The following is a 25,572-nucleotide window of genomic DNA, read 5'->3' as shown; positions in this document are numbered from 1 at the left end:
ATGCCAGGCACTCAGATTATCAACTGACTAGTCTTTTGCTATTTGGCTTTCAGTAAGGTGTGCGAGAGCTTGCTCTGCCACCTACTGGCAAGTGCAATACATGTGTAACTCTAAACAAACACTTAAAATGACTTAGCTGGCATATATTTATATACTTTGGCAGGTGCTGTTGCAGAAACAGTAAAATATTGTCTAGTGCGTAAAGGTGACATAGTATTAGCAGGGCTATGCCAAAAAACCTACAATTAATCATATTCTGTATCACTTAAAAAAAACTAAGGGACTATTGTTTTATGCATGACCCTTCCTTCACCATAAATTAGTAATTAGATTTCTGAGTTGAAAGAAGCCTTAGTTTTTCACTCATGTTGTGCATGTTGGTTAGTTGGTATTAGCTGTTTATTTTTGACCAAATTTTAAAAGAGAACTAGTGATTTTGAGGAAATATCACCATGTCAGGGTTCCCGCAGATCCTTAAAAGGCATTCAATTCATTCATCAAAAAATAAGGCTTTAATTGACATTAAAATGTATTTAATCAGTCTGTCTAAAAATGACATGGGACATAAAATCAATCATTTTTTCTGATGTTGCATTGTAAAATCTCAAAATAATTTGCATGATGTTAATTAACATTAACATCATGTTAATTAACATTAACATCATGCAGCTCAGGATAAAATAAGCTTTTCAACATTTGAAGCCCAGATCATCTGACTTTTTAACTTGACCAAAAATCATATCATATCATCATATCATATTTTACGTTACAATAAATCTTTCGGTAAAAAAAGTCCCTAACCCTGAGTTATTGGTCAGTTCCACAATAATCTTTGGGTAAAAAAAGTCCCTAACCCTGAGTTATTGGTCAGTTCGTGCTTTTGTTGTTCAGTTTTGGTTATTGTGGTCTACTGAGTGGCATTAAAAAGTCCTAAAAAGTCTTAAATCTAACTTACCATATTTTAAGCTCAGATCAAGTAGTTATATTTTTCTGATGAAAGCATTTGACATTCATGATGTGTCCAAAGATCACCAGAAATGTTATTTAATTTCCATTTTTACCAGTCCTGGCCCTGATAAAATGTGATTTTTCTTTTAAAATCTGTGGTAAACAAATGTAAAATACAACCACTTTAATGTGTATGCCCCATGGATGTATCATAGTAAAGGTGGTATGCCCATCCTCTGAGCCAACCCCCCCACCCCCCAAAACAATAAGTCCCTCTCCTGTGCTTCATAAATTATCTGACATGCCTGCCCCCTTTCTCACAGCCCTTTCTCCCCTCACAAAAAACAAACAATCCCTTATTTTCTTATTTCCTGCTTGCGTCAGACAAGCTTTTATTTGGAAAGCCCTAGCCGGAAGTTTTGAGTTTTATTTTGACAAGCTTAACGCTGGTCCCGCTGATCCCGCGCTGCAGTCCCGTTATCCACCAGTTAGTTAACTGGAAACATCGCCAAGAGATGAGACGAAGGAGAAAAACAGACGACACTAACCAGAAAACTTTTACGGAATTGAACAACAGGATTTGGACGATGTTTCTGGTGCCAAAGTGGTGGATTTTGATCGTTTTTCTGACAGGTAAGAGACGGGAAAAGATGGAGCCTGTGGGTAAATTGGTGTAACAGGTTGTTTAAATCAGATGTAGCGTGATGTTTGGAGTACAAAGGCTCAAGATTCAATCTGTACAGACAAATTGAACATTTAAACTACGTTTGTGCTCCCTATTAATAATAATATATCATATATGTTATCGGACGAGCGTCAGTTGTTCTTTCTAAGCACATTAAAGTCGCATCTGTTATGCCGAAGATGAAATATTTTACACAGGAAAATAATAAAGTTAGCAGCCTGGTGTGCTCGTAGTGCTGCAGTCGTCATGTGTCAATGACCCAAAAGCTTTGGGGGCTGTGGATTAGGTGGTCTAATTTCTGACAGATTTGATTTGGTCACTGAGTGAAATAATAATTTACCACTTTTTATTCAGTTTGTAGGGACAAATGTCTGCGCAGCACTACAGATGCATGTAAAGTAGTGGATGAATTGGATCCAGCGAGCAATCAATCAGTCAAACTTTATTTTTGTGGCACTTTTCTTACAAGGAACTGTAACACGCACACACACACACACACACACACACACACACACACACACACACACACGAGTACACAGGCAATAAAGCAGTAAAATAAGAGCTGTCATTAAAACCAGGAATAGTATATAGGATATATTAAAGTAATTCAGTGTAATACAACAGCATATTGTTGTGCGTTGTTGAACAAAAATGCTTTTTTAAAGGCACTTAGCATGTCCATCTCCATCAAAAGAAAAAGTCAGTGTAATGACAAAACAGTTAAACTTACAGGCTTACAGATTTTTATTTGTAAAAAGGTTACTGTTCAAGTCTTCCCCCTTCTCCTTCTCCTCCTCCTGCTTTCATTTTCTCCTCTGGAGGTGGCTTCCTCTGAAAAGTAATAAAGCCTGGATCACCCTTCAGCCTGTGATCCCAGGAAGACCAACCCTCTGGCTTTTTTTGTTACAGTTCTCAGAAGTCAGACAAATTTTCTCCCTTTGGATTTTATGTTTTGGTCAGCTTGATTTTTTTCTTGGTCTGAAATGCTTCTTTCCCCCCCAAAGTTCACACCTCTCCAGCCAAACTTTTACTGTAAAACCTATTTGGCTCACGGGATACCATTATTCACTCCTAAGACAAATAAATGTACCAAACTACCATGCAAGGTTTGGACAATAGTATCCAGAGGTTGAGATACTAAAACATAACATTTATCTTGTTTAAAAATAGATAAAGGTGTGATTCTCCAGCTGTTGGGTTTTTTTTCAATATGAAAGATAAGCAAATGTACATAGTATAATAACCCTAAATATTCATACTTTGAAACCAGTACACTGCAGCATCCCTGTGCTTGACAGTATTTACTGTGAGCTTTTCAAAAAGTGGGAGTCAACCCCAGTTTTAATGATATTTCAAATGTAAAACAGTAGTAATGACTACTTTTATGATGTATTGTGAAACCGATAACCGTTTCCTTCCAATAGACAATGGGTGGCTCTTGGTTACAATCTGCATCGTGTGTAGGTATTGATTGAAAAAGGTACAATACTCTTGGTAATATGTTCATCTTAACAGTGTGATGTTTTTAATAGATAAAGCTTCAGTGTTTGTTCTTGTGAGGGTCTGTAAACAGACAAGAAGTAGTCTTGGTTAACATAACATTGTGTAAGATGTAGCTTGTTGATGTTTTGGATGAAATCTGTCAGTTCTCTGACACTAGAGGAGGGTGTGTAGTTAGATTCACTCCCAGTAATAGAAAGAAAACAAAACTCCTCCAGCAGGCCTGGTCTGGATTAAATGAAGCCGCCTCCTTCTCATCCTTCGCCACATCCCTGTTCACTGGTCCAGTTCAGTCACGCCTCCCGCTGCTTAGCCTGAGAAACACACACACACACACACACACACACACACACAGACAGCAGCATGCACAGATGTTTCTGGTGTGTGTATGGGTGTTTTCTCACATGGCCACCTCTGAGGTGTGTGTTGCTGTAGAACTGCCGAGCTTGAGCTCCTGGTCATCATGTGACCCAGAGTCAACTCAGCTCACAGTCGGGTTTCACTGAGCAGAGGCAACTCAAACACTCGCAAAGCGGCCTTGTTTTTGTGCCAGACTGCACGATGATTCATTTCATTCCAGCTAAAAGGAAGATAAAAAAATAAGTAAGAAAGTATTTCTTGTTGTTCATCCTGGCATGCTGCTGCTATACTTCATCTCTTTTTGGAAAAGGGAGGTGATTCTGTCAATGACTGAGTGAGGGGAGCACGTGATCTGTCAGGGTATTTTTATTTTTAAAGTGGGCAAACAGGGAGAGGTGTCTCCTTAATCCTCTACTCAACATCTGAATCACCGTGTGCCGCTGTCAGCCGCAGTAGACCTTAAATCCCCCTCATTACACATTCCCAGTTATTACTGAAACCTGTTGTGTCTGGCAGATCTGTGGTGTTTGCATTAGCCAGAGGTTTTTCAAAGACTGACACTATGTGCCCCCAACAATAGATTGGCACCATTAAACAATGCTGATTTATGTATTTTCTGTGGATGTCCAGACAACAGTCAATAGAGCACTTTGATACTGAAAAAAAGCAAAACAAAGCGATTCCCAGGCACATTCTGGAGGTAAAAGAAATGATTTCTTTCTGTGATTTTTTAAGCAGGTGTATGGACTTTTATCTGTATGGTGTGGTTAGATTTGACTGAGTTATGCAAATTAAACAAAGACTGAATTTAAGGATTATCCGGCCTGTGCTTACAGACAGCGATAGCCATGGCCAGAGGCATTTTTTTCCAGGCGGCTGCATACAATTAATAAAGACACTGGTGCTGAGAAAAAAATGCTAAGTGGACACAGGCCCTTAGACTTAACAATGAACTACTTAGTTAGTCAAAGGTCAAGGTTGCTGTGACCTTGAATTCGTCTCTTTCTCGTGAACATGATATCTCAAGAAGGCCTTGAAGGAGCTTCCCGCAAATATAGCACAAATGTCCACTTGGACTTAAGAATGAACGGACAAGAATTTGGTGGTCAAAGGTCATAACTTTGGTCATAACTCAATAAGTCATATGTTAATGTTAACCCTTCCATCATTCATACTTTACTGATCCCTCTTTATTATCTCCTTACCCTCCCACAGACGTCCTCCCTTTCCATTGCTCAGGGGTTCACGTGTTTGTAAGAGATGACAAGAGGTATGCCGTGCTGTTCCAGTCAGTGGTTCTGCCGTGTCAGTACAACAGCGTGTCCACCCAGACCCCTGTGGTGCAGTGGGTCTACAAGTCGTACTGTCGGGACCGCACACGGGACTCATTCAACTTCGCTGACAGCCTGAGCGGAGGCCAGGGAGGAGGTGGACTGACAAGCGGAGCCAGAGGAGCCAGTGGAGGGTACGAGACAGGGATGACGGCGAGTTACCTCGACTGTGCTGACAGCAGCCGGACGGTCCGAACCGTGGCCTCCATCTCTGGTTCCTCGATCACACTGTCGGAGTACTACAAGAGCAGAGACATCTCCATCATCAACAGTAAGACTTATGTGGTACTACTTGCACCTCTGGCTCTGTTTCTCTGATGTCCGTGCTGAAAATGATCTTGAGTCTTCTGTTTTTTCAAATCACACAGTAGCTGTGGAGCAAGGCCAACACATTTCTTTAGTGCAAGAGGCCGAATTTTAGCTCACAAGCTTTAGGAGGAATTTCACGTCATGTGGTTGTAGTTTGCAAGTTGCGCTGCAGAATTATCGAAGCCAAATACTGTAGACGTGCGATGGCTGAAACAGCCAGTCAGGTATGATCCACTTTTCATTTAGTTTATCACAATGTGCTATACATAAGCAGAAAAATGTAGTTTAATATACAAAAGAGGAAAACAGCAAAGAAAAGACATCAACCCTTTAAACCTGAAGAGGAAGGCAATAAGCAACGAAGGAAGAAATGACCCAAAAGTTTGCAAGAAATCAGTAAAAAGTACAAGAATATTACCTGAAGATTAGTTTAAAAAAACAAAGAAAGTTAAAAAAAGAAAATTAAAAAACAAGACAAACAAGATTTGGAAAACATGCTTAAAAATTATTACACTTGTGTGATATAATTTGAAATATGTAATTCTGATAATTAAACATACTTTTTTTCCAATAGCTTTTTTCTTTTTTTCTCTAGTCCCCTTTTCCCCAGACATTTTCCCTACCTTTTTTTTTCCAATTATTTTCTAAATCTACTAATTTCTCACTATTTGTGGTAAATTTCTTATCAAGTTGGTCATTGCTTTTTCCCCCAATGTTTTTTTATAGAATTTACACCAATTTGCTAAGGGTTCAGAGGTTTAAATACTTGTGAAAGATTAAAAGAATGAATACCAAATATAAATATAGAACAGCACTATGAAACCAACTCAAAAGCGTTTTCATAGTTTCGGTTTAATGGTTTATTTTTTGGGGTGTCCAGGTTACTTGTTGCATTAAAGAAAAAGCAGCCTCTCTGGTTCTTTTGTAACATATTGATCCAAGTTAATGTTCTTATTTCTTCTGCTGCCAAGTTCTATGAAAGCCGTAAATCAGAGCAGTGGTCCAGCCTGCCCACAGATTCCTGATTTAATGCCCAGCAAGAAGTCAGAGAGAGTCTGCACACACGGAGAGGAGGGTGAGAGACTGGGGAGGCCTTAAAACCTTTAAAGCTCTCAGAACAATCAGGTTACATAACACCGAAATAATAAGGCCGTAACAACCGGCAACAGTTACCTGCCAACTTTACAGTTTGGCATGAAAAGAAAAGAGTGTGATATTAGATGTGAGAGACGAGGAGGTTGAGTCTGCGGGATAAAAAAAAAAACTCACCGTTCATCCAACTGTGTGTGTGTGTGTATCTGTGTGTGTGTCTGTGTGTCTGTGTGTATGTGTGTGAAGCCTGGCCTATAAAAAGTACAAAGTGCCCAAAATACCTTAGTAAAGGCATGTGAGAAAAGTACAATAGATTATCATTGCACAATGTACCTCAATATTAATCCTAAAATGGAATTACATGTTTAGATTTAGTAAAAGCATTTAGATCATAAAACTGAACTTTTTACCAGTAATGCACCATAGTATTTGGCATGTCATCGATATTGGCAGATGTTGGTTTTCAAAATGAAATATCGGAATTGGCCAACATGCTGATTTCTGCTGAAGTTGAAGTATTTTTTCTTGTTTTGCACAATATTACGTACACTGAAAAGTATTGTATTTTATGTCTCCATCTGCCATCACGGTAAGAATAGGCATAATATGATGTTAATTCCACCACAGAAGAGACATGGTGATCACTAAAATTAGCTGGCGAAAGAAGTGGATATATCAGTAATGGTTATCGGCCAAATGAGGTCTTATATATTGGCATATTGGATATCGGCAAAAAATCCAATATTGTGCATTCCTACTTTTTATAAATATTTACGTATGATTAACTGACATATTACCGCACAGATATATTGGTATTGACACATAACAGTAAGTCAAATGACGTGTGACATCATTTATAAAAACAATGTAATCCATTATTGTTTTAATGTAAGTCTTTCTCTGACCTTTTTGGCTGCTCCAAGTACCTTAGCATCAGCATGAATATACGTGCATCAAAAACCAAGTCTTGTCTTACTGTCCTACTACCATGTAATTTAAGGATCATCCAAAGGACACTACTTTGTATGTGTGTGTGTGTGTGTGTGTGTGTGTGTGTGTGTGTGTGTGCTTGTTGAAGACAGAGAGGTAGCCTTGTTTGCAGGCCTCAGATTTATGGAGCTCTAACTCTTCTCTTCACCAGCCAGGGACACAGACAAAAGAACGAGTTTTCACACTGTCCTTTCATTCATCCTGACCTCTAACTCCTTCCCTCTGATGTACTTCAATGTCTCGCTTTTAGTTTCACTCTCTAGATCTCTCACCATCCCACCATCCACACACGCATTTCTCTCAGTGTGAGACTTTTCTTTCACTTTGGCTTTTCTCTCTTTCTGTCCCACTCCACCTCCCGTCCCGAAACAGGTCAGCGCTGCAATGTTGAAAATGGACAAAAAAAGTTAGAGCTTTAACTATGATGCCTTTAGAGATGCTCAGTCACCCAAACTCATGTAATCCTATTCGGGGTCACAGTGCATCAGTCCCAGCATGCACTGGGAGAGGGATGCTCTGTTAATCACATGGTTAACACAGACAAACCAACACACTGACTTGCACTCATGGGCCCTTAAAAGTTAGCAGTTCACCTGACTTGCATGTCTACAGTTTTTAAGTAGAGACAGTAACAATAGTGCGGTCTGGTCTGTCTCTCCTCCCCCTTCCTCGGCTAACAGGAAAAGGAAGTGAATTGTACAACCCTATTTCCTGTCTGCTGTATTTACATGTCTGACCCCCTTACAGTGGAGTCAGTGGCCCAGTATTGTGTTGTAGTGTGTGTTGGATTCTCAGCCATACTATATGTATTTTTAAGGCTTTTCCTGGGAGTGAAATGACATTTTGTTGGAATATTTGGTTCCAGAATATGGAAATATTCTGGAACCAAATATGGAAATGACTAATTTGATGCATTATCCTGACTGAGCTATCACACTTTGTGGCCGTAAGTATGTGAGCACTATCGTCCATTTTGTCTTTGCTAGTCTGATTTATGAGTTTGGTGTGGAAGAACTGACCACCATAAAATCCCAGACTATGTAAAGATGGACAACTTGTCTCCACTCCCCCCCACTGTACTAAAATGAAGCCAAATATATGGCCACTGCAATTTTACGCTGCTAATTTGTAGTCAGGTTTTGTGCAGTAGCGATCTCTCTCTTTTATTATTATCTATTCCAGCACTTAATGGGAAACACACAGCTGTCAATCATTACATTTAACCCCTTTTTAAAGCATCAAAAAACTAGTAATAACTATTCACCGTTGATCATACATCAGGGTGATAAGCACTACTTGAAATGAAAGCCAACATCATTTTTTTGGATAAATTTATTTTGACATGCTCTTTGAGTTTGTAGTTTGGCCCATGTCCCAAATGCTAACACAGAGAGGGTGCTGTATATGATCTATGCTGCAGCCAGCCACAGGGGGGCGCTTGAGATATTTTGGCTTTACTTTTGCAGAGCTGCGTCCATCTTTGTTATACAGCCTATGCCTGTGACTGTGAGCCAGACCTTATCGCCCAACACCAGTGGTCGCCCTCAATAATACTCCAGTGGTTGGGAACAAATCCCTGCAGCCGGGTTCCAAAATCCTGTAAAAATCCTCCCAGAAGAGTGGAGGCTGTTAACGTAGCGAATTAATGCCCGTGTTTGGGGAATAAGATTAACAATCACATACTTGGTTGCTACATACTTTTGCCATTTAGCGTATTAATGTATTTGAAATAGTCTGCAGAAATGCAACATGATGAATATGAAAGATTTGTTGACACTCCAAAAATCCAGCTTTTGCATGTTTTGAAAGATGCATTGTTTAAAGAAAAACAATGTGCATTTTCAAATCTTTACTATCGTAATTTCTCCTGGGTTTTTTTTTTTTTTTTGTTGATTTTTTTGTTAAATAGTTTATTTTCACCCACAGTAGTTTAACAGTGAGATCAGGGCTCCACAGTTGCATTATTTTTTAGGGGCACAGATAAACATTTATATAGAAAATAAAAGAAATAACATTATTGCGTTTTCTTAACGAGGAGAATAATAAAGAACTGCGAAATTCGGGCTGAGGTTTTAGCATTTTAATCAGAATCTAGTATCAGTTTCCTGATAATCCTTTCAAACATCATGTTTAACCTAGCTTTAGTGTTCAACTTTTTAAAGTCGCTAAGGTGATTAAAAAACTTAACTCAAAACATCTAGTTAAAATGTGTAGGTTGAGAACACGAAAATGAAATAAGATTTATTCATCCTCAAAGAAATGTTTGTGCCAAAGATGTTGATTAATTTTTTATTTATTTGAGGATTTTGTTCCACATTTTTTAACCTCTTCCTTTTTTCTCATGCAGAAGCAGACCTGCGCATAGGAGAAGTCCAGTGGGGTGACAGTGGAGTTTACATCTGTAAAGTGGTCATATCTGATGATTTAGAGGGACAGAACGAAGCGTCTGTGGAGTTGCTGGTTCTGGGTGAGCTGACACTTTCACAACATGCCCATGTGAATGATTTAAGTTTCTAAATCAAAAAGGTTACTCTAAGAGTTTGACACACACATTCATTCCCTGTGAAAAGCTCCTCTGTGTCTCATTGACACCCCTTAAAGGTCCCATATTATGCATTTTCATGTTCATACTTGGATTTTGGATTTCTATTAGATCATGTTCATGTGCTTTAATGTTTAATAAATAAATTTTTTTTCTCATACTGGCTGCCTAAATATACCGGTATTCACCCTCTGTCTGAAACACTACATTTTAGCGCCTGTCTCTTTAAGACACCGTCCCTAAAAAGCCCAGTCTGCTCTGATTGGTCAGCGTTTCGTGGTCTTCCATGGCTACGCTCGGCATCCCCGCACCGTCATTACAGCCACTTAATGACTGTAACTGCACTGTAGCGGCAGTTTCTACCTTCATAAAGTATAGTTGTGACATCACAAATTCAAAGAGGTACTGACAGCTTTTTTGAAGGCACAGACTTAATAAAGACTGTGTGCATTTCTCTGTTAATTGCACGATTTAATACTGTCTCAGCATTTATATAGTACCTATATTTGCTTTACAACAAAAAAAAGACACGGTAATTTCACTTTTTATAATATGGGACCGTTAAAGCCTTATAACATGATTTCAACAAGTTCTGTCAGATTCATTACTGTTGAACTTTGACCTGCAGAAACAACGTGTTAATGAGTCAAGCAGAGTCCCATCACCTTCTTTTGTAGATGTAAATACAATGGCGGACTTCAAGCTCCAGTATCTCTGAACAATCCTGTACACTGTATATGTAGTTAACCATAAACACAAAAATAAATTGAATTTTTCTACAAGCTGCTGTTACATAACACGGCCTTACAAACTGACCTATTCATCACCGACAGCACAACACAGGCTCATTAATGAGCGGATTTATAACAAGCAGAGGCACTTCTTGGCCAGTCTTGCCTAATCTGTGCCCACAGCAACTGCAGTCGCTCATATTGTACGTTACTAATATACAGGAATGTTCTCAAACTTAATTACTGCAGAATAGTTATCGCTCGTTTTAGTCGTTGACACGCTCCTTGATCCTGCGTGTGGTTGTGTCATGTTGTGTCTGCGATGTTTTATATCTTTACTGTGACAATGTATTGTCTGTATTCAATTACAAATGTTTCCATAGCAACAGCTGAGAGGCTACGTGGCTCTTGGTGCTCTAACTCACTCCTCGGCTGAACTTTTGTATGGCTGGCACTTAGAGACTTATGTGTATGCACAACAGACACACACTCACATATACACACACAAGTACAGGACAATACGCTTTTACAGTTTGCAAAGAGTCCATTCTTAGTACAGTTAAATGTTGGTATGGCCCCGTGGTAATATGTCACAGATAATGCTGCAGGAAAATGAAGGTGATTTGATTTTCCTGCATGAGTTGCACTCTGCTGTCTTGAGCCTTGCCTGAGAAACACTTCATCTACCACAGTGCCAAAACATTGTATTTCCTAGTTTTGGTGTAGCTAATATGGCATGTGAAGCACTTGTTGTGTTTCCATAACAACAGTTGGGGCCACCGCGACTGGCTCGGGGGGTCTTTTGTCTTTTTTAGAAAATGGCTTCACAGCAAAGAAGAGAGGGAAGATTTAATGATGTGGAGGAGGGACAGCAGAGCGCAGTGATACAAAAGATGGAGGGTGACACCATGTGAGACACTCGACTGATCGGCTGAAAACTCAGTGGCTTTTAAAAAAAAGGAGGAGGAGTTTGGTTTCCTTCTGCTCTCTCTTTGACTTCCACTGTCCTCTTCACAGCTCAGGAGGTTTTCTTATCATACAAAACTTTGCCTTGTGCACAGTGAAATGTGCACAAGGCAGGTAATTTACCACGTCCAACGTATCTCTCAATGTAATATTTCACCCTTTCATGCATGGTGTCACCGTTAGTATTGTTACATGGTTCCAATGGTCATAGAAAGCCAGGAAAAGTCATGTCACAGCCACATTTTCAAGGCCTGGAAAAGTAATGGAACTAGTAAAAATCATTGAAAGTTTAAAAAAATTCTCCCTGCATTCTGTCTCTCCCCTCATGTCTGCCCACAAGGCGTGTCAAATAATATTTTAAATTTTGGTTCTAAGAAAGGGGCACACAACTTTAAATGGCTGTATTTTGTATTTATTTTACTGCTAATCAGGGTGTCTTTACAATTTTGGGGGGATTTCTTCCTCTTCTTCTGTTTAATTTTTTTTATTTTGGTGAATTTTATAGATAACTTTAATAAACTGTCTAAATTTTTTAAACTTAATTTTTACTTAAATGAACATAAGCAAACCAAAGAGGGACAAGGAGACGCACCAGCACAGTTGGGCTAAAACAACACTCTCAGGTGTTCCCTGTTGCCCTAATGAGCACCTGCCTGCTGTACACAGCACACAGACAGGTGAACCATGAAGTATTAACAAATGGTGTGACCCATGATGAATGGATACTGTGTGGTCCATTCATCCATGAATTATTGTATTTGTTAAGTAATGAAAAAAACACAAACTGTGTATTCCATAAAAAAATCAATCTCTGCACCTTTTAATGCATACAAAGTTAAACTTTGGCATCAGGAAATTGTGAATCTTTATCTGTATTAGATAAATATATCGGTATTTTCAGGGTTTTTTTTGTTTCGTCTGCATGTTGGAACTAGTTGCACGCTTGCATCAAATGGAGAAAAGCTCTGTAGCCCACAATGACTTCTGAATTTTGAGGGCAAGCAGAAAAGAGATTTTCCTGATGGGGTTTAATGAAATGTGAATGTTAAAGAAAGAACATCTCAGTGGGACCATGTTTGCGAGGCCTTGTGTTACCTTGGGAGCAATTTTAGTGTTTCAGACTCTCAACATATACAGACGTTTGAACCTATATATACATTTTTAATGTGTATTTGTTTGTGGTTGTATGTTTTTGAGTCAGAGCTCTACCAGCATATAGGTTCGCCTTTTACAATCTTGATAAAAGTAGTATACATGGCAGTGTACAAACCCCACCTGCCTGGATAACCATATAAGGAAAAAAACAAGCAAAATATGTGAAAGTAAATCTTGGTGAATCACCGGCCTGCAGGCTAATTCACGTGAGTGGGAACTCCACTCCACTGCTTGAGCGGTAGGGAGAAAGACGACAAAACAACAGATAGATAAAGAAGTAAGGGTGCCTTAAAGGCACACAATGCAGATTTCGGCATCTAGTTTATTCACAAGGTCCTTCGGTTGCTTCTCATAAACATAAGGTTTCTTTCTGTTTTCAAATCCAGCAAAGAACAAGTTTAACCTTCCAGAGAGATACTGAGGTATGTGCTGTTTCAGCCAGAGGACAAGACAGTCCAGCCTGCTCTCTGTTTCTCCAGTCCTTTCTCACGCTCAGCACTCCTCCTCTCTGCAACAGTCACACAATAAACAGTAAAACAACAGCATCTGCTCACATCACACCTACTGTCTTCAACTTACATCCTCACATGGACATATGCACACAAACAAAACACTCACGCACATCGTTGTGACGATCATCATCATTTTGGACCTTTGGTAAATCTGTGAGGTGTTTAAATAAGTATCCATTCGTGGAGTACATACAATACATATAATATTGTCAAAAAAGAAACATGTTTCAGCACGATAAAAGAACACATTTCGCTTGGTGGTTTGCTGCTTTAGCTGTGTATCACAGTATTTCCTAAACTGATGATTTGTCAAATTGGAGAGAGCTTAATAGCAAGAGAAATAACAACCATGTGTTTCTCAAGGTCTCATCCAGGAGCCTCCTGACTGGACAGACAGCAGAAAGATAAAGACAGAGAAACAGTTTTAGGAACAAAATGGTTCTTTCTGGCTCTGGATGTGAGGAATGTTCCCACCTGTGATTTATGCAGCTCTGCATGTAACATTACTCACAGCTCCTGCCTGTTTGTCATGTTGTCTTCACGAGAACGATTCATGTTCCAGTCTGTCTTCTTACCAAAGAGATAACCGCATAGCTTTTGACATCGGAAATCAGATGATCAAACTGTTTATCAGTTGCTCTGATATGGAGACTTTCTGGAACAAGATCAGAATGACCTCTGGTGCATGCTGCTGTTGACCTGCCGACTCTCTTCTCTGCACCTCTCTCTGTTGTTGTTCTCCTTCTCTCTTCATGCATGCTGTTGCTGCAACATCTTTCTCTGAATCATTTATATCAAGCCCACCCCCTCTCCTCTCCTCTCCTCCTCTCCTGTTGTCACCTCTGCTCTTTCTTTCTCCAGGTTTCTCAGGTGTGCCTGAAGATCTCCTGCCAGACTTTGATTTGAAGATTATGCCAGGTAGGGGCATAATGTGTTCTCCCCCTCACCTGGTTCCTTTCATTCATACTAACTCTACTTACTGCTTTAACCACGTGTGCAGGAATCATTTGTACAGTTTTGGTCTTTGGGATGTTTTTTTGCACACAGTATCAGGCATTTAGAGGACAACTGGGCTTTGGCATTGGGCACCGATAAAGCAAACGCAGTTCTTTCACCAATTCTTCCTGCTCTGACAGCTTTGATACACTCGAACCTTTTCTCTTCTCACATCAGTAAATAATGCAACAGGTTTTTGCAATTCAGCAATACCGAGGCTTTGACAGTTACTTTCAGAGCAGTTTTTAGCCCAGTGGACTGATCCACGCCCGTCAGATAATGAGCTGGTCATCACTCCCACTAAGATGGAAAACAGCTATTATGGTCATTATAGTTATTTATGGTTGTGGTCAGCATGTCATCACACATCATTTGGACACTACCCAGTTAAAAAAAGTGTTGTGATGAGGGGGACGGAGGTTCGTCACATCAAATTCCTGTAATTCGTATTTAATTATCATAGACTTTGTGGGGAGGTGAGAACTGAATGGATGGATTGTGTGGAAGTAGCTCCCACAAAGACATGGTATGATTCATTCAAACAGAATGGTTACTGCGGTGGGGGGGGGGTTATAATGTTTGTAAACGAGAACCCATTACCGGCTCATTTCTTGTCACAGCCAAATCTTCAGTATCTTCCAGACAAACCTAATCTGTCCTTTTCCTTCCTGTTGCAAAATCTGGTTTCCTTTGAGTGTGTGTGTGTGTGTGTGTGCGCGCAGAGACAATGTTGTCCATACATTGTTGAAAGCCACATTATCTGCCCTCTCCTTCCCTTTCCTTTGCTGTGTCCCTGTAGACAGAGTTTATCTTTGGTACTTGCTTTATCTCTGACTTTAGCACTCTAACACTCGAGACAGTATGTGCAAAATGTCATGACTTATTTTTAACTCATATTCTGGTTAAGATTCAATTTGTGCTTTTTTTTTTACATCCTGAGAAAAACGTGTTCTTCCTGGACAATAGAAACGAGTAAATACAGCAAAAAAAAAATAGAAGAACTCTTCTCAATCATCCAGCACTCTGTCCCTCAGCTGATGTCCCACAGCTTTACAGGGACGATCCCTCACTTTGTTATGACTCATATCCAAAACATCACATTAGGAAAGAATTTATAAAACCTTATATGGCATTCAAGAAGCTTACATGTGTTCACAAAAAATAAGTCTAACCAAGGCTGGGCAATATACTGATATTATATCAATATTGGGAAATGAGACTAGATTAGATTTTTGGTATTGTTAAGTGTTGTCTTCTGGTGGATTTTAGGGCTGCATTACAGTAACAGGATGTAATTTTCTGAAATCACTCGACTGTTCCAGCTGTTTTATTATTTTACGCACTTAGTCTCTAAGTCTTGAGGAGTATTATTCCAGATATAAAAAAAAACAAAAGTTGTACAAATATTTTTTTTCACTCCAAAGGGAGCTGTATGAAATCGTATAAATTGCCTGTGATGTCACTTGAGTCAGCACCCACTGAAGAAAATCAGGAGTGGGGATAAAGAAGTGAGTTTATCGAACCTCAGCAGCCTGCTGCTCGTCTCTGCTTGATACTTAAGGCACAAGGCTACAAGAGCTGCTACTATCATGTCACACCCAAATATCTGACCAAACTGCCAGTGGTGCATTGTGGGTAATGTAGGCGCCAAAGAAGAAAAAAGATGATATCTCCACATCTGCTGCATTAATTTTGATCCTTGTCTACCATGAGTCTGACTGTGTTATAGGACTGCAGTGCTAAGTAAGTAGAATACTCAATAGCAAAGAGCCATTTTTAATATCGAAGAACATGAAGAATCACATGTGTCAGGATGTGTTTACACTTATTTACATGCAGGACTCTGTGTTGTGTGTACTTCCAGAGTGGGTGTTTGTGGCCTGTGTGGCGCTGGGCAGTGTCTTATTCCTGCTGTTGGTTGGTGTTTGTTGGTGCCAGTGTTGTCCTCACTCCTGCTGCTGCTACGTCAGCTGCTGGTGCTGCCCGGACACATGCTGCTGCCCAAGACACCGTGAGTAGAAACGCAAACACACCGAGTTAGTGTTCAGAATACTGTTATTAAGTATGTTGTTCTGGATCTAACTGGATTGTGTATTGCTTTTGTAGTTTATGAAGCAGGTAAGGGTATAAAGACGGGCACGTCCACCCCTCAGTCACCTGCCTACCCTCCATATTTTGTCACTGGTGTCCCAACGATGGTCCCCATCGCCCCTCCATCCCTGGTGGACAAGATGTCTTCAGTACCTCCTTCAGATGGCAGCATACTCACAGCAGGTGAGTTCTATATTAGCGAGAATCTATGTTTTTAGAATTGCTGAAAGGCCATATCAGTGTTTTTTTATTCGCTTTTATCCCATTACATCATCAATATTGAATTTTCATAATTTACAAGATGAAACTCAATAAAAAAATACTGCCTTTGTATCAGGCATTTAAATACTGCTTTCAGATTAAATGTTATGAGGCATGTAATTGTTTCTTTTTGTTAAGTGAATGTTGTAATTTGATAAATTTGCTCTCATGTAAACACGTGTTAACTGTTTTATTCTGCAGTTCTGGCGAGAAAAAAAGCAGTATAAAATTAAGCAAAATTATCAGTATGGTCCTCAAAGCACAATGAACAAACACACAAAGACAAGCATTAGTTGTCCGTGCTAATGGGTCAAGTGTGTATCTGCAGTGCCGATGCATGCTGTAGGGGTTCCCTACCGCGTGCCTTCACCTCAGGATCAGGACTCTCTCAGGGTGCTACAGTATGTAGAGAAACAGCTGGCTCACTTCAACCCTGCCAGGTCCAGCAGCCACCAGTGTAAGCTCCATCCTGTGGATTTACTCTGAAAATGCTGTGACGAGCATGTTGATGCACTTGATTGAAAATGCATGCTGCACTGTCTCTTCTGTCGGTAGTATCTCTTTTGCTTTTTGTCCTCTTGAGCTTGTTTTGCCTCTCTGCACAAACATTCTGCATGTTGAATTTCCTGTAGTTCACATGTGCATCGTAGCAGGTGCGCATGCCTACTCACCTGAAAGAATACTCAAACACCTGGTGTAATTGCTTGCAGAACCCAACTCTGACTCTCTTATTCTGCTGTGTCTTTGTTATATTTGTTTTTTTAAATTGTTTTATTCCTTGAAGAGGAATTCTCTGTTTGTTTATTTGTCTGTTCACTCATTGTTCATGTGTCCGTTGCTTCGTTTTGACCTGTCCAGCCTGTAGCCTGTCCGAGCTGAGCTCCCTCCATGAGGGAGAAACCGGCTTCCGCCAAACATACAGAAATGTCCAGAAGAAAGCTCTGCCGGCCATCCCTGACCACGACCCACAGGCAGAGCCCCAACGCTGCCGTGACAACCTCAGCCCAGAGCCGCAGCGTTTCCGTGACAAGTCTCCTTCACCCCAACGATACCGCGATGACCCCGACTCAGAGCCCCGGCGCTGCCAGGATGACTCCCTTCCTCCAAGGCGGTACAGTGACGACCCTCCATCCTCCTCACAGTCACGCAGGTCCGGCCGAAATCAGCGGCAACAGAATCACAGCGACGAGGAAAACCGCAGCAGGTACAGATACTGCAATTGCAACAAAAATGTGTCTAAATTTTACAAATAGTTAAATGTTCAGTGGTGGTAGAAACAGTTTTAAATTGGACGTTGTTATTATTTTGAGTGAAGTCTTTGTCCTGCATAAAAAGATGATGATGTTGAGGCAATCATCTTACTGAAGAAAGCCAACCGTGAACTATTTACTTAAGTTTGTGTAAACGCAGCAACTTATTAAGGCATACAAATGTACACAATACTCAAAGCCTACTCTTGTTGACCTTATCATTTTGTCACACCCTCTCTCCCTGTCGTTCCTCTTTCTCTGCCCCCTGTTGTGTTTTGCAGGTGGAACCCTCGTTCAGAGCATCTGCACAGAAAGTCGTACCGTACTGCGGGACGGACCGGCTCGCTGGATGAGCTGGAGGAGTTTGCAGCTGCCTACAGGCAGAGAGGAGGCAGAGGGGAAGTTAAAAGGGAAGACGACAGGGGAAACTACGATATGGAACTTCTGGAGTTCAGTCGATATCCTTCCTACCGTAACGGTCCACCGCAGCATTATTACAATGATGAAAATGAGCTTGGAGACAACAGCGACCGTGAAGAACATCCCAGACGAAACAAGAAAAGCACACACAACATAAGCCCACTTCAGTCACCCAAAAAGAGGAGGGGCACTTGGGACAGCGAGCGCCCCGTGCCACCTCCTCCCAGAGTCAGTCCGCCATCAACTTCTTCTCAGGAGAAGGACTACGATGGCACATTCCTGAACAGCCTACTGGAGCGAAAGGCTAAGTTGCGAGGGGTCAACCAGGGGAAGAGTGGGGCCCGGGGTGAGGAGGATTCAGACACGCCCTCAAAGGGCAGCTCAAAAAAGAGCAGCGGGGAATCTAGTCGGCACTGCAGCCGCTCACCCAGTAACAGGCCCGAGGCAGACTCCCTGCCTCCTTACTCAGACACAGAGCGAAGCAGAACTGACAGGCCATCTCCACGGCCGCTCCCAGCAAACGCTCGCTCCTCTCAACCTCCTGTCCATCCCCTGCCCGCTCGCAGAGAGGAGCCCAGAGACAAGACCCGGAAAGTGGTGAGTTATATTTAGGCCTATTTATTATTGGTACGATGGCAAACCTCAGTTCAACGGCCGTGAGTAAAGCTAATATAGCATCCTTTCTAGCTATTGAAAACATTATTGGTGTGTATTTGATGAAGATGTTAACACTAGGGTAACGGCAAAGTTTTTAACACTCAAGTGCTGTATTTCCCTGCTTTTAAAGGAGTTTGCTAGAGCGTTTCCTCAGGAAAAAGTCAGGAACTAAACCTGCATTTTGCGATACTGGACCAATTTTGGAAGCTGCTGTTCTAATTAGACACAAAAACACAGAAAATAGGGTCCAAGTTGAATAATACCAAATTTCCCCTTGAAATATATTTCTGTACGATAATTCCAGGAGGTAAAAAGTCACAGTGTTGGGGGTAAAAGAAAAGATTTTATATTTCAAACCTGAAAACTTAGTGTATATATTATTATGTCTTCTTTTACACACGGGGTCCCAGCTCTAAGATTGAGAAAGTTTGACTTTGAAAAGATTTGTAGGACTACAGTAAGTGTTTTTGTTGTACCTTCGACAGGTCAGGTTCAGACGCTACTACAATGAAAACTAGGTAGAATACTCTGTTCTGTATCCAACTACTCTCCATAACAATCATAACTGGTTGTCTCCTCCCTGACAAACCTGGGTCAAACAGGTATTCAGCATCAAAGACTTCATGTACAAGTTAATTCATTCATCAGAAGCAGCTTTTGGGGGCTTCATTCAGCTTTTTAAATAATTTGAAACAAGGTTGAAATGCAGTTTGTCCCAGGTTCTCCATAATAACCGTGATTGTCTAATGTCCCCATTTATTTACTCTTCCATTTAACTGAAAATGATATGTGTTCCTGTTTTGGGGTAAACTCTCTGCTTTTGTTTTTACACTTTTTTTATCCTCACCAGGGCACTCTTCTCAGCCGGGACTCCCTCGTCGTCTGATGGAGTAAACACACACACACTGAGCATTCACACACTACAGGAGCTGCAATTTCAGCTGATTAAAGATGATAGAAGTGACTTTTGTTGCAAAAATATGCAACTGAGCATGAAGAAAAGCTGAATCAGCACAAATGAATGAAGAAACAGACGACAGACACTAGACTTGTTCAAGCTGAATTGCACCTTGCCTGGACAGTGGACGACAGCAGAAGGCCGCAGCAGGGGGTGGTGACAAAAATTTGGGATGAATTGTGACAGTTTTCTGACTTTTCCAGCAGTCTAAAAGAGAGAAAGTCACAGACGCACCCACATCCTTTTTTTTTAAATTCTTTATTTTTATAGAAATGCCCAAATATACAGCAGAACATATTGAAGCAAACAGTTGGTCACCTATACATTCATTCTGTTATAGCACTGATAGAAATACATGTCAGATATCATACAATAATGGCTCCGAAGCACCCACATCCTGTTAGATTTGTTTCTAATTCATTCAAGTCTTACTAGATCCCAATATCAGCTTGTTCACAGTCTCCAGATATTGTGATTATGACACAGTAACATCGTTAAACGTTATACAGGCGAGCTGTGATTTCTATTCATGGTTCAACCTTCATTTTACATCTTATCAGTTTTCTGCTGTAAGCACACATGTCCCCTCAAACTGCATAACCTAAATCAAAACATCAGACTTACGTGCATCTAAACACACAACAGTTTTCAGATCAGATCAGTCAGACAGCCTAAAGTCAGAGCTTCACATCCGTACGGATGATATTTTAAGAATCCTCACATCCACTCAGGCTACTGACCATAAGTCATTGTGTTGTTAAAAAGTCCTGCTTAACATAATTAAAACAGTTCAGTGTTAATATACAGCAGACTACATATAATCATAATGAAAGTATGTAGTCTCTATGACTGCAAAAGGTCACCATCGGCCACAACATGTGTTCTGTTAACAGAATAAATAAATCTTTGAATAAATTCCAAATCTCTGAAATTCAACAGAAATGAAAAGTTTATCTAATACAGCATATTGTTTACAACATCTAAACCAATCAGCTGAGAGCCAGGTGTTTCCCATCATGCCCTGGGCCTTGCAGTCGGGGGAGAGCGACTGTGGCGCCTGGCTCTGAAATCTGCGGCTGCCACGATGTGGCAAGATTATCGCCGTCCACTTTTGCACCAGCATGCTATGCTCGTCGATGGTCGATGATTGATTCTACTCCGGACTGGCTCAGCTTGAATGAGCCTACTTTTACTGTGGAGACTGTCACTGGAGTTTCTGCCTGTGACGTCGCTGAATAATGAAGTCATCACTGTTCAGTCTCTGTCACTGGCTGCCTCAAATATATCTCCTCTGGACTAACACTGAACTAATGTGGGCTGAGTGTATGACCTGGATCGTCCCTCCCAGCAGGACGCCGTTTGTCCTCTCCCTCATCCCTTTTAGAAAAGACTTGCTTTACGCTTCGAGCACAATGAGTGCATTCATCTCCATTTGATGAGGTATCTGCTTTAAATAAGCACAGTTGTAGAAAAGGAGGTGTATGACAACACCATTATTGTAAAGAACAGACTGTAGCTTCAGCTGAATGACAATACACGCTCTGTGTCGTTCAGTAACACATTCAGGGACTAATTCAGGCGGCTTTTACAAGGAGATTATAAAACTAAAGCTGGAAGTAGTAACCAACAAATGCTGATATGTTGTGTATTTACAGAGGGGGTGGACAGAATAATGTAAACGCCTCATGGCAAAGGAACCTGAAAGGTGCATTAAACAAAAGTGGGGGCAGCCCTATAAATGTGAAAGTTACTGTCTTACTGAGTGAGAGATTACACCAGTATTGGAGTTTTCCCACTGGCTGTTGCTCTATCAAAGTTACCAAACCATGTAAAATCGGCCCAGACTCCAGAAGATGTCGAGAATACTTAACATTTTATGTTTTACACAAATATCAGCGTTTCTAAAATGCTGTAATATATGAGCCGACTTTGTCATTGGAAGGTGGAGGGGATGGTGGATGGCTTGTCATGTTGGTGAGATGCCTGCTGAGCTGCAGACCACTGTTCGACACTAACAAAACTTGTAATTGAGTCATTATGATTGAGTCACAGTGTTGCGTTTCCATAGGCTTTTAGGCATGAAACGTATGTCTATTGTCGCAACACGTCAATGTTTTTCCAGTGGTTGTTGACGTTCTGGACATCAGAGTTTTGCAGTAACCCTGTGGCAGGGATAATAGCACGAAAAACGGTTATTATTTATCAAGATATCAGTGTTTTTCCCTCTGGGATTGTGCCCCAAAAAACGTGTTTTTTAAGCCAAAATATCATCTTTCCTCAACATAACCAAATTTTTTTTGGTTTTTTTTTGCTTAAACCTACCCACAGTGTTGTTGAAACGTTAAGTTTTAACATGTCTGCTACATAATAACATGCAAACATGCATCATTGGTTTGCAAAAATGTACAACAGCAACATTTTTCTTGGCAATATGAAGTGCTTCTTAAGTACACTCTAAGAACAAATATTACTGGGAGCACTACAGAAAATTGCAGAAAATGGTTCCAAAAAAGTACAAGAAAATTACCTGAAATTATGGAATGAAAATAACCAAAGTAAAAACATGAGAAGAAAAAAGTAAATGATCTGAAAAAGTGCTTAAAATAACAATCTGTAAAATAATTTTAAAGATTTAATAATGATAATTATAAACATTGTTCTTTTGTCCTAGCTTTTAAAATTTAATTTTCCTAATCCACTAAATTCTTGCAATTTGTGGAAAGGTTTTTGCCAACTTTCTCCTTGCCTTTTATTCCATGTTTTCAGTAGACAGTGAACCAATCTGCTCAGATTTCAGAGGTTTAAATACTTCTGAAGGCATCTGAACGCAGCACAAGAAAGGTAATGTCAATCCAGGTTTCCAGGGGTTAAGTAACTTAGTAATATGTGATGCAAATGCTGGTTAAATATAACAGCTAGAAAAAAAGTCTTATTTGTATTAGCATTTTAAATGTTTTTAAAGCAACTTATGATGGAAACAGATCTCTGGAAAGGTCAGTAATGTGTGCCAAAATTGTAGAAGTGCCTGTCAGAGATGTATTGATGGGTCACTCGATTGGAAATTCAAAAGACCATTTAGTGTCTACCAAACACAGAAAGCTACTAATGAGTGTTTACACCAATACTGCAGACTGGCCTCTGACCCAATATGACCCCGACATTTGCAGCAGTTGCAGTGGTGATTTAGTTATTTAAATGTTATGTTCCTTATTCATGAAGCAGTTGTTATTATTATTTTGTCTCCTCCGTGTGTGTCTGTTCATCTTATATGAAAACATGTTAGTTTGCACAGAGTAACTTTTTTCTAAGGGACTAAAACCTAATGAAATGTTGTTTTGTAAACTTTTAAGGTATTTTAACTGCCACTTGCCTTTGATTTTTTTTTTACTACAGCAAGAAGACATTTTTATATGTAAATTTGACATATTTATGTGTGTGGTGTGATATGATCGATGTAAATTGTGAATGATTATGTTTGTTTAAGCTCTCCAGTGCGACTGTGTACATACGCTGAAGTGCCTCTGGTTTGATAACTGCAGTTCAGCCTTTTCTTATCACTGCTGAATCAACAGCTTAACCAACATCTTCACACACACACACACACACACACACACACACACACACACACACACACACACGCATGGACAAAGCACATATTTGCTGAGTGATATTTCACTTTGTTCTAACGCTACGCCAAACAGTGTTTAATAATTTTATGTTGGGACGAGTCATCCTGAGAAAAGTCTAATAATGCGTTTTAGTTTTTTTCTGTTGTTTTTTCTGCTGTCTGGTACTGACAACTCTGTGTGTGTGTGTGTGTGTGTGTGTGTGTGTGTGTGTGTGTGTGTGTGTGTGTGTGTGTGTGTTTGCGAGAGAGAGATGACTCGTTACTTTTCCATAAAGAAGACAATGTGTAATTGAGTATGACTCATGTCTTTGTTCATTGTTATAATCACAGACTGCCTGTCTTTACGACACAGCGGTGTCAAAACTAACATATCAGTTCTGCCAGCTCAACTACAGAAATCTGCGTCGCTGTTGCCACAAAAAATAATTTGTTCCAACACTTTTGTCCATAATGTGATTTATTTACATGATACACAAACATAAAGACCAAAAGTGTTCATCAATTCAGCAAATAAAATGAACAGAAACAATGAAATCCAGGTTTTATTTCAGCTTATTCTTTATTTTTGGGATGTTTTCAATTGACAAAGTTCAAGATATTACAATATGATCACTGTAGGTTTCAACTACACACATTTTATTCAACTACTGTGCTCAAGTATATTTCCAGTAAAATTGTTCTTGATCATTAAGAGATTTCTGCTACTTTGTACTTCTTTAAGAGTTACTTTGTAGTTGCTTTGCAGATGAAGAAATATAAAAGCCTGAGGACATTTTTTCTACATAAACACTTTAAGATTTTTAGTAGTTTGTCATCATATGACTCCCATGTAAAAAAAAAAAGAGATAACATGGTTGATAACAACACTTGCTTATAATTGTGCCTCGACTTGAGAAAGAATTTAAATGCTGGATTTTTACTTGTAATTAAGTTCTTTCACCTTGTGGAGTTTCTTCTTTCTCCAAAGTGAAAAATTTGAGTGTTTCCACCATTAATACAGAGAACATTAGATAATAAAACCGTGCTGGAGGGATTATTTTTATGACATCCACAGGACAGGACTCACTGTTGTTGGTGTTATTTGTTGTCCTGTCTGTCATCTGACCTCATGAACTGTATGTTTGTGATGGGAGGTATCAGTGAAGATGGTGACCACTCAGCTCGAGAGTATCTCAGGAATGCTGTTGAGCAACTTCCTCCTGGGCTTCACAGAGGCATCAGCAGGGAAATATGACATCACCAAACGCCACAGTTTGTATGTGCCTCCCTCACTGGTATGAGGTGGATGGAGCTCATCTGAAAATACGTGATTCGAGATACTTTGGGACACCACTTGGTTTTCTGGTTAGGGTTTGCTTACTGTCAGTCACATCTGAAGTCTGAAGAAGCAGATTAGCTGAAATTTGAAGTCTAAAAGTTTTAATGAATAACACCTAATGATGTTACTTATTTCTTTTTTGCTCAAGGTGTTTTTATTCATTTTAAGAGTCATAAAAATATAATATTATCATAGATGTTACTGGAAAAGAAAATTACAATAGGTGTCCCCACCCACCCAAAGTTTCTGCTCCAGCAGAGCCCCATCTACACCATTCAACAAAAAAACTGACCTCAGTCGCACAGAAAACAATCAGTACATGTAAACAAATTCAGTGTGACAGTGACAAAAGGTAAGACACAAAATAAAAAAGTGAGTTACAAGATTTACAAATTTGACCAAAAAAAGCATGAAACAGAAACAAAAAAAGACAAAAAAATAACAAAATAATTTAAAAAATGAGTAGAGGATTACAAAAATCAGGATCAGTATTACAAAACTGCAGTATCAGTATCAATGATGTTTTTTTGTTTTTTTGTAGGATAAAAAAGGTTGCCATACTGCATAAAGTTTCTGAACACACACTCTTGTAGAACGACAGATTTTCTCCAGTGATGTTACACATTTCAGTCATGAATGCCTAAGATTCAAAAACAGCTATAAAGAGGCTTAAATACAGAGGAAGAAATAGTATTTAGATGTTTTACTTAAAGGGACAGTTCACCCCAAAATTTAAAAAATACATATTTTCCTATTTACCCGTAGTGCAGTTTATCAGTCTAGATTGTTTTAGCACCAAAAAAATACATTTTTAAAAACTCAACAGCATTGTTTGCATCATGGATGATAATGTTGGGCTTGTGCATGTACTG

General features: G+C 39.8%; 1 protein-coding gene across 4 annotated transcripts; it reads left to right on the top strand.

Moving 5' to 3' along the window:
* Positions 1-1,398: 1,398 nt before the first annotated feature.
* On the top strand, positions 1,399-23,916 carry LOC121947963 (uncharacterized). 4 transcript variants are annotated; one of them, XM_088076524.1, is made up of 10 exons: positions 1,399-1,581; positions 4,709-5,095; positions 9,563-9,682; positions 13,983-14,039; positions 15,982-16,128; positions 16,224-16,391; positions 16,798-16,926; positions 17,328-17,673; positions 18,001-18,736; positions 19,647-23,916. In XM_088076524.1, exons 1-10 carry the CDS (start codon positions 1,464-1,466, stop codon positions 19,680-19,682), a joined length of 2,244 nt encoding a protein of 747 aa, XP_087932650.1. In that variant the 5' UTR covers positions 1,399-1,463; the 3' UTR covers positions 19,683-23,916. The 4 variants fall into 4 exon arrangements, with proteins under 4 accessions (XP_087932650.1, XP_087932652.1, XP_042349109.1 ...); XM_088076526.1 differs by lacking the exon at positions 19,647-23,916 and adding an exon at positions 19,282-19,640; XM_042493175.2 differs by lacking the exon at positions 13,983-14,039.
* Positions 23,917-25,572: the final 1,656 nt, after the last annotated feature.

The sequence above is a fragment of the Plectropomus leopardus genome, chromosome 1, assembly GCF_026936395.1.
Source record: "Plectropomus leopardus strain MGB_pleo_1.0 chromosome 1, ASM2693639v1, whole genome shotgun sequence".
Classification (NCBI taxonomy): Eukaryota; Metazoa; Chordata; class Actinopteri; order Perciformes; family Serranidae; genus Plectropomus; species Plectropomus leopardus.
The sequence above is the reverse complement of the archived record's forward strand: the minus strand, read 5'-3'. Positions and strand labels throughout refer to the sequence as shown.

Coding starts and splice junctions, on each gene's coding strand:
- LOC121947963 (XM_088076524.1), top strand. CDS start 1,464: ATGAGACGAAGGAGAAAAACAGACGACACTAACCAGAAAACTTTTACG. Junction 14,040..15,981: donor TGATTTGAAGATTATGCCAG/GTAGGGGCATAA, acceptor GTGTACTTCCAG/AGTGGGTGTTTGTGGCCTGT. Junction 16,392..16,797: donor TGGCAGCATACTCACAGCAG/GTGAGTTCTATA, acceptor GTGTATCTGCAG/TGCCGATGCATGCTGTAGGG.